We start from the raw sequence: 16,125 nt of genomic DNA, 5'->3' as shown, positions 1-16,125 counted from the left end.
CACGCCAAGCGCATGCTTGGGGCAGCAAGCCACTGGGGGCGCTCTGCTGGTCGCCGCGAGGGTGGCAAGCAGGCTGTCTTCGGCAGCTTGCCTGTGGAAGGTCCACTGGTCCTGTGGCTTCGGTGGATCTCCCGCAGCCTGCCTGGACCTCCCAAAGCCGCGGGACCAGTGGACCCTCTGCAGGCAAGCCACCGAAGGCAGCCTGCCTGCCGTGCTTGGGGCGGCAAAATGCCTAGAACCGCCTCTGCTCAGAAACACATAATGACTCCTGTGGTGGCTGTCCTGGGAGCACATGGCAGTGTGAAAAGGCTTTACTCTGAACTGCTCCTGAGAACTGGGTTCCCCACTAGGCTGAGTCACATGGGCAGGAAAAAGCCCAGGGCAGGCCCCTGTTCTGAGGGTAACTAGGGCACCCAGCTCCAGGGCTGCCAGACTGCATCATGGGCTGGTCAGGGACGGGGTTTTTGTTTGGCTGGTTTTTATTTATTGTTGTCTGTTTGTTTTGAATGGAGATGTCTGAGGAAGAACACTTGCCCCCAGCCTGACTGCTGCCAGATGCTGAGTGGCGAAGGGCATCCCCAGGGCTTGGGGTGCAAGGTGCTCCAGCACCCCCAGGATCCCTTAGCCCTGTCCCCGCCGTACATGAGAGGCAGAGATAAGGGATCCCTGGGAGGCTATGGGGTAGTTTGGGGGCTGGCTCCCACCTGGCATCCCTGCACACACAGCCCCAGGGAGGGCGGGGAATCCCGGTGGGGTAGGGACAGAGAGCGGAGCAGGACTAAGCCGCTGCCCAGCAGGGCAGTAGGGCTGAGGCAGGGATGACTCTCAGTACCCTGGCAGCCAGGAGCCGCCTCCTGCCAGTCAGCTTTGCTCCGTTCCAGGCAAGCTCTGCACAGCAGTGAGGAGGAGCCGGAGCAGACAAGGGGAGCAGGCTTGGCCAGTCAGTAATGGCGCTTCCAGCCTCTGCGCTGGCTTCCTGCACTGCTGCTCCTCTGCTGCCAGGAATTCTGGGATAGATCTGGAGGTCTTCCAGGACCTGAGTCAAGCCAGAGCCATGTGCACAGGAAAGTAATAGGGCTCAGACCCTAGGTCCCAGCTTAACACGGGCTTGGACCCTCCAGCCCCGCAGTACGGCAACTAGGTTAGTGTGGCTGCAAGGGGGGTTAGATTTGAGCCCAGGCTTACATTGCTGTATAGACATACCCTAGGGATGCCCAGCCAGCACCTGGATGAACCCGATGCCTTCTCAGCTCACTGCTGATGGGTCTGACCCTTGCAGGTGTTTCCACTCCACCTCATAGGGCTGGCTGAGCTCCCGAGGCCCGGGGGGCAGAGAGGTCTCCTGTCCCAGCACAGATACCCCAGTCAGGAGGCCTCTGCAGGCTGTCGTGGCACCTGGCCCTTGGTGAACCAGGCCCTTGCAGGAGCTGCCACCTGGCCCTGACGTTCTAGAGAGTATACAGAGCCTAAAGCCTACAGATGGGGATGCTAAGAGATATTGTCTGGGCTGGATGCTCAGGACTCCAACCCTATCTGGACCTGCCAGCAGCCCATGCGGTGCCAACGAAGAATGGACACAGTGCTCCTGGCAGCTGCAGTTAGAACCGATATTAGATGAGGCAGCTGGAGTCTGGCTCACAGGAGGAAAGGCAGCAGGATTGGGCCCTTCATTAGTGCCAAGCATAAAGTGAAGGGGCTGGTTCCATGCCCAAAGACCCAGGCGGTCCGGCGTATGCTCTGGCATGATGAAAAGTTTACTGGGCAGACAGAACCATCCGGGAGATGAGGACCCCTGCTCTTTGGGCTCCTTCCTGCACCCCACCCCATGCTGCCAGGACCTGTGACCCCTGGCATCCAGGGATACTGCTCCTGGATTAGCCACCAGAGTGCGCTCTCTGGCTTTTATTAGAGTCACCTCTGAGTGATTCACACTGGTGACTCAGTGTCCCAACTTCACAGAGGGGGAAACTGAGGCACAGAAGGGTCCAGGCCAAAATGATCAGCAGGGACCCATGCTGTGGGGTGCCTCTGTTTTGGGCATCCTGCCCGGCCACATCTGGCTTGATTTTTAGAAGTGCTGAGCATTAAAAAAAACCAAAACGGTTACCTACCTTTCATAACTGTTGTTCTTTGAGATGTGTTGCTCATGTCCATTCCATACTTGGTGTGTGTGTGCCCACATGTGCGGTCATCAGAGATTCTTGCCTTAGCGATATCCGTAGGGCCCACTTTGGCGCCCCCTGGAGTGCCGTGCTCATGCGTCAATATATCAGGCGCTGCCAGCCCTGCGCCCTCACAGACTCATAGACTTTAAGGTCAGAAGGGACCATTATGATCATCTAGTCTGACCTCCTGCACAATGCAGGCCACAGAATCTCACCCACCCACTCCTGTAACAAACCCCTAACCTATGTCTGAGTCACTGAAGTCCTCAAATTGTGGTTTGAAGACCTCAAGCTGCAGAAAATCCTCCAGCAAGTGACCCGTGCCCCATGCTGCAGAGGAAGACAAAAAACCTCTGCAGTTATCTTGCTGATAACTCTGACAGAGGGGCAGGTGGGCGGGTAATAGAATGGACATGAGCAACATCTCGAAGAACAATAGTTATGAAAGGAAGGTAACTGTTTTTTCTTCTTCGAGTGCTTGCTCATGTCTAGTCCAGTCTAGGTGACTCACAAGCAGAATCAATGGAGGTGGGCTTTGAGCTCACAGTCTTGAAGATTGTAGCACAGCTCTCCCAAACCTAGCATCATCTCAGGCCTGCTGAGTCAGCACATACTGCAACGTGAATGTGTGGACGAATGACCAGGTGGTAGCCCGACATATCTCTTGGATTGGCACCTGTGCCAGGAAGGCTGCTGATGACGCCTGCACCCTAGTCGAATGAGCTGTCATGATTGCCGGCAGGGGCACATTTGCCAGCTTGTAGCAGTAGCAGATGCAGGCTGTGATTCAAGATGAGATTCTCTGGGCAGACACTGGGCGACCTTTCATTCTGGCAGCGATAGCAACAAACAACCGCATTGACTTACGGAATGGCCTTGTTCTATCAATGTAGAAGGCCAGTGCCCGTCTGACATCCAAGGTATGCAGCCTTCGCTCGTCATCCGTCAAATGAGGCTTTGGACAAAGGACTGGTAAATAAATGTCTTGACCAGTGTGGAACTGGGAGGCAGCCTTGGGCAGAAAGGCCGGTGCGGGCACAGCTGGCCTTTGTCCTTATAGAAGACCGTATACAGCAGCTCTGACGTGAGCACCCTGAACTTGTACACCCTACGGGCCAAAGTTATAGCGACCAAGAAGACCTTCCAGGAGAGAAGAAGAAGACAGCAGGAAGTCAGAGGTTCGAGGGGGTGACCCATGAGCCTCGACAGAACAAGGTTCAGGTCCCAAGGGGGGACCAGGTCATAGGTGCCGACTCCATGGGTGCTCCAGGGCTGGAGCACCCACAGAAAAACAAATAGTGGGTGCTGAGCACCCACCGGCAGGCCCCTCCTCCCCCACCCCCAGCACCAGGCCCTGACGATCAGCTTGTTCCTGTCCCCCGCAGTGCCTCTCACTGGCTGCCATCAGCTGTTTGGCAGCGTGCTGGGGGAGGAACAGGGGGCGGGCCTGGGCTACGCATGGCCCAGATGCAGGGAATGGAAGGGGCAGGACCAGCCCCTTCCAGCCACTGAGATGCTGCTCTGCAGCCCTGTGCGGCAGTTGCCTGTGAGAGCCTGACTGGGGAGGTGACTCCCACTGCCTGCCCAGGCTCGGGTCCCCTGAAGCTGAGCCAGGTGGGGAGCAGAAGCCACCTTCTCCTCAGGCAGCTGCCGGGCAGGGCTGCAGAGCAGCGACCGGGAGGGGCTGGCGTTAAAAGCGGCTCCCTCCTGCTCCCCACCTGGGCTCCTGGGGAGCAGAGAGAGCAGCAGAACATGCTGGGAGGGCAGGCGCAGCAGGAGGATAAAGCCCCCCCCCCGGCAGGTAACATGGGGCTGGGAGAGTGCGGTGGCCCCAGGGCTAGGTGCGGGGGACACACACGTGACCTGCCCTTTTACTCATGCCCCCCCACACTATGGGGAGGCATCAATTGAATATGGAGCACCCTCAGGGGAAAGGGAGGGGGCGGAGCAGGGACGGGAAGAGGTGGGGTGGGGGTTGGGCATTGGGGAAAGGGGTGGAGTGGGGGCGGGGCCTAGGATGGAGCAGAGGGTCGAGCACCCCCAGGAAATCTGGAAGTCTGCGCCTATGGACTGGGTCCCAGACATGCAGGTAAGGGCATTCCAGACATTTCAGGAACCGCGCTGTCATGGGATGGGCGAAGACTGACCGGCCTTGAAACAGAGGAACGCCGAAACAGCCGCCAGGTAGATGGAAGATAGCGACAGGCCCTGGAGCTTAAGGTAAAATAAATAATCCAGGATGTCCTGCAGCGGGTACTGCAGCAGGAATATGTCGGTCAGAGGACCAAAACGTGAACCACTTCCACTTTGCCACATAGGTAGCCCTAGTGCATGGCTTCCTGCTGCCCAGCAGGACCTGTTGGACACTAGCAGAGCACTCCTGCTTATCCATACTCAGCCAAGCAGCAGCCAAGCTGTAAAGTGCCACGACAGCAGGTTCGTGTGTAGCAAGTTGCCATCGTTCTGGGACAGCAGATCTGGCCAAAGAGGTACCTGCAACAGGGTGGCTGTCGAAAGACTCAGCAGCATGCCAAACCAGTGCTGAGAAGGCCATGCTGGGGCTATGACGATAACAGACAATCTGTCTTGTTTCACCTTTAGCAGGATCTTGTGGATCAACGGTACCAGTGGGAAGGTGTACATCAGCGCTCCCAACCACGGGATCAGGAAGGTGTCTGACAGGGACACCTTGTCCCTGCCCTGCAGAGAACAGAACATGTGGCACTTACTGTTCTGTCTGGACACAAACAGGTCCACCTGGGGAGTCCCCCACCTGTGGAAGATTAGGCTGATCACCTCTGGATGGAGTGACCATTTGTGGCAAGACAAGGTCCTGCTGAGGCAATCCACCAGGACGTTCTTGGCTCTGAGCAGGTTGGTGGCCACCAAATGAATGTCGCGCCGCACACAGAAGTCCCAGAGGCTGAGCGTCTCCTGACAAAGGGCTGAAGACCTGGCATCCCCTGCCTATTGATGTAAAACATCGCGGCTGTATTGTCCACCAGGACCTGCACCACCCTGCCCTTCAGGGTGGGGTAAGAACACCTGACAGGCCAGGAGAACAGCTCTGAGCTCTCTGATGTTGATATGAAGGGCTAGATAGTTTTGTAGCCAGCAGCCCTGGGTGTTGCGCTCACACAGGTGGGCTCCCCAGCCCAGATCCGATGAATCCAAGACAGGGTGAGCGATGGAGACAGGGTCATGAAGGGAACCCCCTGCAGCACCAACTTGGATTCAGCCACCAATTCAGGGACGAGAAGACATGACTCAGCACTGTGACCACTCGGTCCAGGGCATGTCTGCTAGGGATGAAACCGAGGCCACCTACCTTTGCAGAGGCTGCAGATGAAGTCGAGCATGGCTGACCATGTATGTGCATGTGGCCATATGTCCTATCAGTCGCAGGCACGTGAGGTAAGCAGATGGCTCTTTATATGGGACATCATGTACAACATGGGTTGATAATCACTCCGATAAACTCTATGCGTTGAACCAGTGTTAACATGGACTTCTCTGTGTTTATTAACAGGCCCAGATCGTTGCAGATGGACCGCACCAGATTGAGGCTGTTGCACCCGTTCTGGAGACCTGCCCGTGATGAGCCAGTCATTGAGATATATGAAGATCTGGACCCTTTGATGTCTCAGGTAAGCCACTGCCACGCATTTCGTGAACACCCTGGGGGCGGAGGACAGGCCAAAGGGTAGCGCTGTGAACTGGAAGCCTGGCCACTATGAAACGCAGGAAACGCCTGTGTCCTTGGAATATGGAGACATGAAAGTAAGCGCCCTTTAAGTTAGAAGTGGCGTACCAGTCCCCCGGATCCAGGGAAGGGATAATGGAGGCCAGGGACACCATGCAGAACTTCAACTTCTTGAGAGACTTGTTGAGGCCACGCAGATCCAGGATAGGTCTGAGGCCCCCTTTGGCCTTCGGGATTAGGAAATAATGGGAATAGAATCTTCTTCCTTCCATGTCCCGAAGAACCTCCTCTATAGCCCCCAAGCCCAGGAGCTTCTCGACCTCCTGAACAAGGAGTTGCTTGTGAGAAGGGTCCCTGAAGAGGGGTGGAAAAGTGTGCGGGGGGTGGGTGGGAAGGAGGGGCAGCCAAGAACTGCAAGGTATAGCCCCAAGGCACTATGTCCTGGACCCAGCAGTCTGACGTAACCTGCGACCAGGACCAGCAGTAGGGGAAAAGGCGGTCATAGAATCATAGAATATCAGGGTTGGAAGGGACCTCAGGAGGTCATCTAATCCAACCCCCTGCTCAAAGCAGGACCAAGTCCCAACTAAATCATCCCAGCCAGGGCTTTGTCAAGCCTGACCTTAAAAACCTCTGAGGAAGGAGATTCCACCACCTCCCTAGGTAACCCACTCCAGTGCTTCACCACCTTCCTAGTGAAAAAGTTTTTCCTAATATCCAACCTAAACCTCCCCCACTGCAACTTGAGACCATTACTCCTTGTTCTGTCATCTGCTACCACTGAGAACAGTCTAGATCCATCCCCTTTGGAACTCCCTTTCAGGTAGTTGAAAGCAGCTATCAAATCCCCCCTCGTTCTTCTCTTCTGCAGACTAAACAATCCCAGTTCCCTCAGCCTCTCCTCATAAGTCATGTGCTCCAGCCCCCTAATCCTTTTTGTTGCCCTCTGCTGGACTCTTTCCAATTTTTCCACATCCTTCTTGTAGTGTGGGGCCCAAAACTGGACACAGGACTCCAGATGAGGCCTCACCAATGTCGAATAGAGGGGAATGATCACGTCCCTCGATCTGCTGGCAATGCCCCTACTTATACAGCCCAAAATGCCGTTAGCCTTCTTGGCAACAAGGGCACACTGTTGACTCAAATCCAGCTTCTGGTCCACTGTAACCCCTAGGTCCTTTTCTGCAGAACTGCTGCCTAGCCATTCGGTCCCTAGTCTGTAGCAGTGCATGGGATTCTTCCGTCCTAAGTGCAGGTCGAGGAAAGGCGGGTAGGATCCAGTTGGCTGACTGGGGTATCACTCTCGGATGCACCCTCAAAATGATTGCTTCTGGCCCCCTGGGTGTTTGGCAGCCCAGGCTGGTCTAGTGAATGGGAGGAAGAAAGGCGACAATGACTAAAACCAGTGTCCCTTCTCCTCGTAGGTCCCTGACAAGACTGCCTGGCGGCAGCGATGGCCAAAAGGGCTTCCTGGCTGATTGAGGCATGTGCATGCTCAATAAGCGAAGGGTAGCCCTGGTGTCATTCAATCCATGCAGCCTGGCATCCATTTGATCTGAGAACAGACCAACTCAGTCAAAAGGGAGGTCCTGGATCGAGGCATGCATCTCCTGGGAGAGGCCTGCAGTCTGGAGCCAGGAACTACATCACATGACCACTGCCGATGTGACCACCCTTGCCGCTGAATCTGCTGCATTCCATGCCTTCTGCAGGGAACATCTGGCCACCACCGTGCCCTCCTCCACCAACATGCCCAACTCCTCAGCCAGACCCCGAGGGAGGGATTCCTGGAACTTCTTAAGACTATCCCAGAGATTAAAATTGTACCAGCCCAGCAGGACCTGATGGTTTACCACCCGGAATTGCAGGCTGGGGGCTGAATAAATTTTTCTCCCGAAAAAAATCGAGATTTTTGGCCTCTTTGTTTTTGGGGGTCGAGGAGGTGGGGACCTGTCTGTCCTTCTCATTGGCCACAGACACAACTAGCAAGCCGGGGTGGGTGGGTATAAAGGTATTTGAACCGTTTGGCCAGCACAAAGTACTATTTCTCTGCCCATTTCAAGGTGGCAGGGATGGAGGAGGGGGTGTGCCACAGGGTCTTGGCAATCTTGAGGACCCTGTCATGTAAGGGCAGGGCGACGCGGGTGAGCGCAGAGGCTGAGAGGACATTGAAAAGGGTGTCCCCTCCTATTCTGCCCTCTCCTCTACCTCAAGCCCCAAGCTCTTGGCCACATGCCAGAGTAGGGCTTGATGCTCCCTGAAGTCATCTGGTGGGCTAGCTCTGGAAGGTCCCACAACCCCCTCATCCAGGGATAAGGAGGGAAACTGGACTACTGATGGAGGTTCTGGGGTCTTGACCACAGTTGGAGAAGGAGGCTTAGGGGTGGGCACAGGTTCCTCCACCGCGATCTCAGAATGGACTTCCAGTACCGGGCCTGGTGCTGGTGGGGTTGCCGACCGATGCTCCGACATGGCCACCAAGGAGTGCTGCGAAGGGGGCATCGTCACAACCGGTATGCCCCACACACTCCAATACAGCCATTACGTTGGCCACTGGCCATGCTGCCACTGCGGTGCCGCAGAAAAGGGAGCAGGTTCCAGTGCCCAATCATGCCAGTGGGACCTGGGTGATGGGCTGAACTGGCCTTCTGTCAGGGAGGAGCCATTAATGCCTGCATTTGTTTACTGGTCGTGACTACTGGTGACCATTGACCTGGTGTAACTGACCAGTGACTGTACTGGGGAGAGCGGTACTGGTGCCAGGGAGACCAGTGCCAAGACGGGGAATGTTCCCACTGCGATGGCGATCAGAACCAACGCCTGAAGGATGACCAGCGGGAGAGTGAGCGGTGCCGGGAAAAGTTGGGGGAGTGTCGACCCCGTGCCAGTGAGTAGCACTGAGGGGATCTGGATGCCAGCCTGGGTGGCCAACAATGCGACTGGGACCTGCCCCTGGATTCTCGACGTGGCGGAGAAGATCAACGTCTTCTGTCTGGCAACTGGTGATGTTTCCCTGTCCCCTGATGGGTCTTAACGGTGAGCTTGCCCTCTTGGGGAGCCTTAGCCGGGTCCTGCAGCACCAGGGTCATCATCAGAGCAGGTGGAGATCTGTGGTCTCTCTGCGCCTGGGGAGCCTGAGATGATGACGGTGCAGGCAGGGGTATGGGTCCCATACCACTCCCAGGATTCGGTGGCAGACCTTTAAGAGTGCTGGGAGCCACAACCAGGGAGGCACGATCGCATGGCTCCAGAGTAGCCTGGCAGGCAAGCCTGGGTCCTTTGGTAGGTGACCCCTGGGCCTTCTTGCTTGGTGCCAGGGAGCGCTTTTTAGCCTTCTTCGGCACCGGTGATGGCGAACGGTGCCGGGAGGAGCGGGTGTTGGTGGTGTGCTCTGCACAGAGGCTGAGGCGCTCTGTGCGACCTGCCTGGACAGCCCAGAAGCCAGGCGGAGGGTAGACTCCATCTGGAGAGTCTTGAGGCGGATATCCCGCTGTTTCTGGGTGCGGGGCAGAAAGCTTTTGCAGATCCAGCACCACTTCTTAACGTGTGACTCCCCCAAGCACTTAAGGCAGCTGCTATGGGGGTCACTCACAGACATAGACCAGTTGCAGTCCAAGCAGGGCTTAAACCTAGGAGACTGGGGCATGCCCCACCTGGCACAAAGTCCCCACTGGGATCCTAACTACTAACTAACACTTAATAACTACTTAACACTACTATATGCAAACTATGTACACAGGCACTAAGGCCCAAAGTTCAAAAGGAGAAACCACTAGCTCTTGCTAAGCAAGAAAGGCGCTCGACTGACCACCATGGGCGGTAAAAAGGAACTGAGAAGGCATAAGATTGGCGGTGCCTGATATACTGCAGCATGAGCATGGCACTCAAGGGGGTGTCACAGCTGGCCCTACGGGTTCCGCTAAGGCAAAATCTCCAACGACCGCGCATGTGGGCGCGCACACCTAGAATGGAATCGACATGAGCTAGCACTTGAAGAACTTCCTTTGGGTGAACCTAGCATCATGGTGAGGCAGGTCCTGGGTCTCTCCAGCTGGGCTCCTCAGAATGAAAGGACTCAGAATCAGTGACAAATGGGGGCCTTGCCTTGCCTTGCCTTGCCCAGATTACCGGCAGGATCAGGACTGGCACATGGCTCCCAGCCCCTGGATCTACGCACTGGGCCATGCTGTGCCATGCTGCTAGTCAATGTACCTGTTAGGGGTCAGCAGGTGTCTTGAGGGAGGTCTCTGTACCCTGCCTGGACACTGGGTCCGTGGCCGCTGGCATTCCTGCTGCCCTGGAGGTCAGCAAGGAGCTGATAAAGTACTGAGCCTTGCAGCTGGTAGTGTCTTTATGACAGCAGAGGACTGATCCTCCCAGCAGAGCCTGCCGCAGAAGGGGGCCAGCCATGGAATGTGAAATGGATTGGCAAGGCCAGTGACCTTGCAGAGGCCTTGGGTCTGGCTGACCCCCAATACTACAGTCCCTTCCTGTCTTGCCCAGGCTCCTTACCTTTCTCTGCCTGCTCAATGATCTGCCGCAGGGCCTTCTTGAGGCTGTTGGCTCTCAGCATTAGCTGCTCCTTGGATTTGAAGATCCTGGGCACAGGGCTTGGGTTGAAGCTGCCCCCTCTACTGCTCTCCTTGGCCTCGGGGCCAGGTGGGGCAGTCTGTGCGCTCCCCTCGGGGACAACAATCGCCTGTGATTCATCGTTCAGCTCCCGCACCAGGGAGTCCAGCTTCTCATTCAGCATTGCACACTGCAAGAGAGAAGCTAGTCATACTGGGGGCATGAACCACGGTGAGGCTGGGGCGTTCGCTGGCACGCAGCCATGGGCTGGTCCCGGGGAGGGTGTTGGGGGGTCACAGCCTGTCAGCCTGCATGGCACAGCACACGGCTGCTGCTCCATGGCATGGCTGATGGGAACATCCTCTCTGTGGCAGTGCATTCTGAGGTGGTCCCAGGCAATGGGTTAATCCATGCTGCGAACCTTATGGAGAATCCAAAGGCTTAAATCCAGCAATTGCCAAGACTGCAGCTGCCTGCAACACTGACTGTCTGCCACAGGGAGGCGCTAGTGGCACAATACGCATCTCCGCCAGGCATTGCCCCGCCAGGACTTACCTTCCTAGCCATGGTGTCAGCCTCCTGCTTGTTCTCGATGGCCCTCTCATAGGCCTTGCCAACCTCGGCCACAAAGCTGTTCACCGTTCCGCATAGGAACCTGTCAGAGAGAGCAGCATCCGGGGGCAGAGCCCGGGTGAGACAGGGGCTCCTTCCCGCACCCCTCCCTACAGAGCCAGGCACAATGCCCCTGGAATGCTGTTCCTCCATTAGCCAGCAAAGGGCGCTCTCCAGCCCCACGAGGGAGGCCCCCACCTCCAGGCCAAGCTGTACCACCTGCAGCGAGCACAGCAGCATTTGGTGCTGGTGAGAGCCCAGCGCCCTGACATCACCCTCGGCCAGGCAGCCCATGGCACTCGTGCAGGGCCCCCGGGACGTGCATCTTGCTGATGCAAACTGCAGCTGTCTGGGATTACATGGCTCGGAGGGATGGGCTGTGATGCCCTTCACCATTTGGGCCCAGCACGGAGCCAAAGGCACTAGCGGCTGAAGGCTGCTTGGAGCCCTGTGTGCAGTGATCTGGAGGCCTCAATCCAAGCTCCCTGACCCAGATCCTCAGAGGTACTCGGCGCATCACTCACACTGATTTCAAGACCTATGAAGATCTGGGCCCCACCAACCACGTCACAGAACCACCACCTCATTGGCACGGTTCTGCCCCGTTGGCACTGCCAACAGAGGCCAAGGACAGGATGGGCCAGAGACCCCCAGCTCCCTCGCAACCCTCGGAGGAAGCCCACCAGACTGAGCTCCGGCAGGTCAGCAGGGTGGGGGAAGCTTGGCCTGCTGCTGTCCGTGCCCCCTTACTTTGCAGAAGAAATCACAACCGAGTGCTTGTCAGATTCCAGGATCTTGGCCAGGTGGAAGGCCACAGAGTCGGCGTAGTGAGAGATCTGGGCCTGCGGGACATGGAGGGAATAAGGGCACTTCCTGAGCAACAGCAGCAGTACTCCCGGTGCCCTCTCTGGATCCTCCTGGGCCAGCCATGCTAGAAGACTGCAGGGCTGAGCAAGCCCCTGCAGCAGAGGGGGAGCAGAGCTCAGTGCCTAAAGGCCCAGACTGGGAGTCAGGCTGTACCCCCGGCTCGCTGTGTGACCCTGAGCAAGTCATGGCCCCACTCTGTGCCTCGGTTTCCCTATCCTGCTCTACTCTGATTCTCTGCATGCCTGGGGACACCTGGAACCTGCCGATCCATCATTTCCTCTTGTGTTGTTCTGTTCAGAACTGCACCAAAGGCCAGCTCCCCTGCAACAGGGCTAAGTGGGGTGCGGATAGCCTGGATTTCCGATGACTCCTTTTTGGGGTGCAGCTGCATGCGTGGTGGGATTGTGAAGCTTCATTGCTTTGAAGATTGTGAAATGCTTAGAGCTCCTCAGGTGGGGCAGGTAGAAGATCAGAGTGCATGCTATTACATGACAGCCAGGTGCATGCTCTAGTGTGCAATTACAAACCCTGCGTTTGTTCCCACACACCCTTGGAGCAGTGGCAGCACTGAATGCCCATAGCCTGCTGCAAACAAACGGCAGGGAAGTGCTTGGAAATCAGACCCTGTGCTCATGCTACATGCATGGTGCTGCACAGACTCCAGCACCGGACTATCTGAAGAGCTGACAGGCTACAGAGACCAGATGAAGGGAAGGGAAATCAAGGCACAGAGAGGGGAAGGTAACCCAGCAGCCAGAGACAGGAACTGAATTCAGGTCTGCTGACTCCCAGTGCAGTGTTCTATCCACTAGGACACACTGTCTCTCTTGCCACCACCACCCTGGATAGACTGTGCCACAGAGGCAGCCTGGCCACTCAGCAGCAGTAGCAGGCCTCTGTAAGCCCCACCAGGCCCTTTTAGCTTCCATCCTAGGCAGACAATCCCCATGCAACTGGAGCTTACACCCTGCCCAGCAACTTTTTCCTGGCTTGTTTCAGTTAATTGTTTCCCCTTCACCGAGGGCAGGCTGCACGCTGAGCTGGGCAGGAAAACACTGACACAGTGGCTTCAGGCTGAGAACTGCTGAACTCGTTTCACCCAGAACAGAAATCCTGGTTTCCCTGAAGCTTTCAGTGCTGCAGCCTCTCCCCTCCAGTTACCTGAGGCCCTAGGTGCTGGCCAGGGGCAAGCAGTTTTCCCCCTCCATTCCCATGCTCAGGTAGCAGATATGCATAGGTAGGGGTCTGAACTCAGGAGCTGATGTCCCATGCCACCAGCCCATCTGGGCCATGCTGCCACTCCAGGTCCCACCCGCCACGCTGGATAGGCAACAGAGAAGCTGTACCTGGATGCAAGAATCCCCATTCTCCTCCTCTTTGATGGCAGGGGGCGACTGCTTGGGCGCCTCGTAGGTCAGGACGCTCCACCTGGGGGGAAGGCAAAGACAAGATGCTTGTTGCCGGGGCCCAGCCTTTGCCAAGCTATGGCCTGGCAACCAGCCCTGCCCAGAAACCCAGGGCGGCCCCTTTGAGATGAAGGCAGGCACTGGGCCATGGTGGGGCAGGGACCTGCAGGGAGATGGGCCCTCCCCATAGGACACAGAGAGGGGCTTGAGAAAGCCAGGGCAACAGGATATGGCAACTGCAAGTCAGGGGCAGGGGAGGTGGCTCTTGTCTCAGTCCTGGCCAGGCCCTGGTGTCCGGAAGGAATGGGGAAGGGACTGGCAGCCCGGATAGACCAGTCTCCAAGAGCAACAAGGCACAGAGGAAGACACCCTGCAGTAGGTGGCTATGGGACAACCTGCTGTCTGGGATATGTGGCTGGAAATGCAGGCGCATGATGGTAGACTCAGGCTGACGTCCAGCCTCAGAGTCCTTCCCAGGGAGCGCCCATCTGCACTGAGCTGGTTCTCTTCCCCATTCGGGATCCTGAGAGGCCCAGGGGAGAAGTGAGGTCTGCCCAGCCCACAGCCATGTCCCTGCTCACCTGTCCAGCATCTTGGTGCTGGCCCGCTCCAGCTTCTCCAGGACCTGCAGCAGCTGGGTATCGTCGTCACAGAGACTGCCCCAGCCCAGCACCCGCGCCAGGTCATTGCCTGTCCCCAGTGGCAGGACACCAAGCTGGCACTGCCACGGTAAGGAAAGAATTGTGAGCAAGGGGCAGCCCTCGATCTGAGAGCCCAGCCAAAACCAATAGGCATGGGACGTTGTGTCCAATGGACCTCATCCTTTGGCACATGCAGGATCCCCTCCACACCTTTGGGATCTCTCTGATGGGTGTGGGCAGGATCTCAGCTCACACTCTGATTAGTACCAGTGACGCTCAGAAGGGGAGGTCACTGGGGGTGTCCTAGCGATGGGCACAGCTGGCACTTTGGGACGTTGCTGGCATGTGCTGCAGGCTCCTATCCAAACAAGCCAAGAGCACACCAAGCACCTGCACATGTCTGGCCCTGGTGACACACATCTAGCCCATGCCAGACCCACCAGTGCTGCCATTGTGCGATGGTTCTGGAAATGTGGCTCCTGGCTGTCAAGGCTTAGCACACGCCTCTGAGCCAGCTTTTCACTACTGCCAAGGCCCAAGGGGCAGTGGGGGCGGGGGCATCCCTCAAAGACACGGAGACGGGGGAGGCAGCAGACAGACAGACTCCTCCTCACTTGTTTGTGCAATCCCAGCGCATCGATTTCGGAGAGGACCCAGCCCACGCTGCCATCTCCCCCGCAGACCAGGATCCGGAAGGTGGAGAACTTCTGGAAGAGCCGCAGGCTGGCAAGAGACACACAGAGAGGAGAGGAGTCAGGGCTAAAAGGGGTTCCAGACACTGCCTTAGCTCAGCTACCTCCAAGGAAGGCCCCGGCCTTTTCCTTCCCCCTGAGGGACAGCAGAGCTCACTCAAGCAGGAGTAACAGTCAGTGGTACGTCTAGACCCATGGCTGGCCCAGGTCAGCTGACTCAGGCTTGCAGAGTGTGACGAAGTGGGAATGTTCTTAATGTTTTCTCTGAATACTGTGTGGGTGCCTCAGTTTCCCCTATGCATTTCTTAAGTATCTAGGTGGTGGGATAAGAGTGTGTGCTTGTTGCAGAGCCCTAGAGGGCCAGTGTGATGCTGTCTGCACAGAGAATGGCCGACACCCTGTCTCCTGGCAACTGATGGCCTGGGCCCCTCCCCTCAAGGTGCCAACTGAAGGTGTTGGAGAACAAGGAGATCAGGTGGCCTTCTTGCCTGGGAAAGAGACAAAGGTCAGAGGAGGGGCTGGAGGGGGTTTCAGTTTAAAGCTGGCTGGGGAAAAGGAGAGAGGCCCAACACCGGGGTCTGGGCTCCCTGACTGAGTGGGGGGTCCTGTTGTCTGTACCTACAAGCTCTGTTTTGGACTGTGTTCCTGTCATCTTATAAACCTTCTGTTTTACTGACTGGCTGAGAGTCACGGTGAATCGCAGGAAGTGGGGGGTACAGGGCCCTGGCTCCCCCACACTCCATGACACAGGGCTAGGCCTGAGGGGATATAAAATTGCAGGATAGGTGCTTGGGCTCAGGCTGGAGCCGGGCTGAGAGCAACACAGTATACCCAATCCAAACAGCCCAGCCTCATCTAGTTCAGAGCATTAAGGGCTGGAGCCCCAGTTCAGCCCATTACAGAGCAGGTGGGAACTGCTGAGGTTTCTGTTTGGCCCATCTTTATGAGGCCCTCCCAGCTACGGGGACATACGGGGTGTGCCTGGCTGGGTGGATGGAGTCACGTGTCTCTAGGATCTGAGCAGCTTCCTCATTTTCCCTGGCCCCAAGGTAGCTCAAAAAAGGAAGGGAGGGAAGGGACGCACTGTCTCATGGGGTGTGAGGCCTGGCCCTGCTGGTGTGAGCGCATGGAGGGGGCCAGGCTGCAGGAGACATTGCGGGCGCAAGCATAGGGAGAGGGCTGGACTTCAGGGAGCCGTGTGGGCATGAGTGCAGGGAGGGGTCTGGGCTGCAGGGGGTGCTGTGGGCATGAGCACTCGGAGGAGGTTGGGCTGCAGGCGGTGCAGTGGGTGCAAGTGCATGGAGGGGGCCAGGCTCCAGGGGGCTGCGCCGATGCATGCGCACAGAGGGGACCGGGTTGCAGGGGGTGCTGTGGCCTGAGCAAACAGAAGGGGCTGGGCTGCAGGGGGCCCTGTGAGCATGAGTGCAAGGAGGGGGTCAGGTGGCCGGGGGCGCCCTGAGCATAAGCGCA

At 57.2% G+C, this 16,125-nt stretch overlaps 1 protein-coding gene across 6 annotated transcripts in view; it reads right to left on the bottom strand.

The window, feature by feature from the left end:
• The window catches only part of LOC123377601 (diacylglycerol kinase delta-like), a 191,104-nt gene that overhangs the window by 30,253 nt on the left and 144,726 nt on the right, over positions 1-16,125 (bottom strand). For all 6 annotated transcript variants that reach the window (XM_045030692.1, XM_045030695.1, XM_045030694.1 and 3 more), the window contains 6 exons: positions 14,578-14,686; positions 13,904-14,043; positions 13,263-13,344; positions 11,800-11,891; positions 10,993-11,092; positions 10,381-10,627 (listed from right to left, as the gene is read on the bottom strand). In XM_045030692.1, the coding sequence (XP_044886627.1) occupies positions 10,381-10,627; positions 10,993-11,092; positions 11,800-11,891; positions 13,263-13,344; positions 13,904-14,043; positions 14,578-14,686 (770 nt within the window). The remainder of the gene's footprint in view (positions 1-10,380; positions 10,628-10,992; positions 11,093-11,799; positions 11,892-13,262; positions 13,345-13,903; positions 14,044-14,577; positions 14,687-16,125) is intronic.

The sequence above is a fragment of the Mauremys mutica genome, chromosome 9 (assembly GCF_020497125.1).
Source record: "Mauremys mutica isolate MM-2020 ecotype Southern chromosome 9, ASM2049712v1, whole genome shotgun sequence".
In the NCBI taxonomy this organism is placed as follows: Eukaryota; Metazoa; Chordata; order Testudines; family Geoemydidae; genus Mauremys; species Mauremys mutica.
This window is presented reverse-complemented; position numbering and strand designations above follow the sequence as displayed.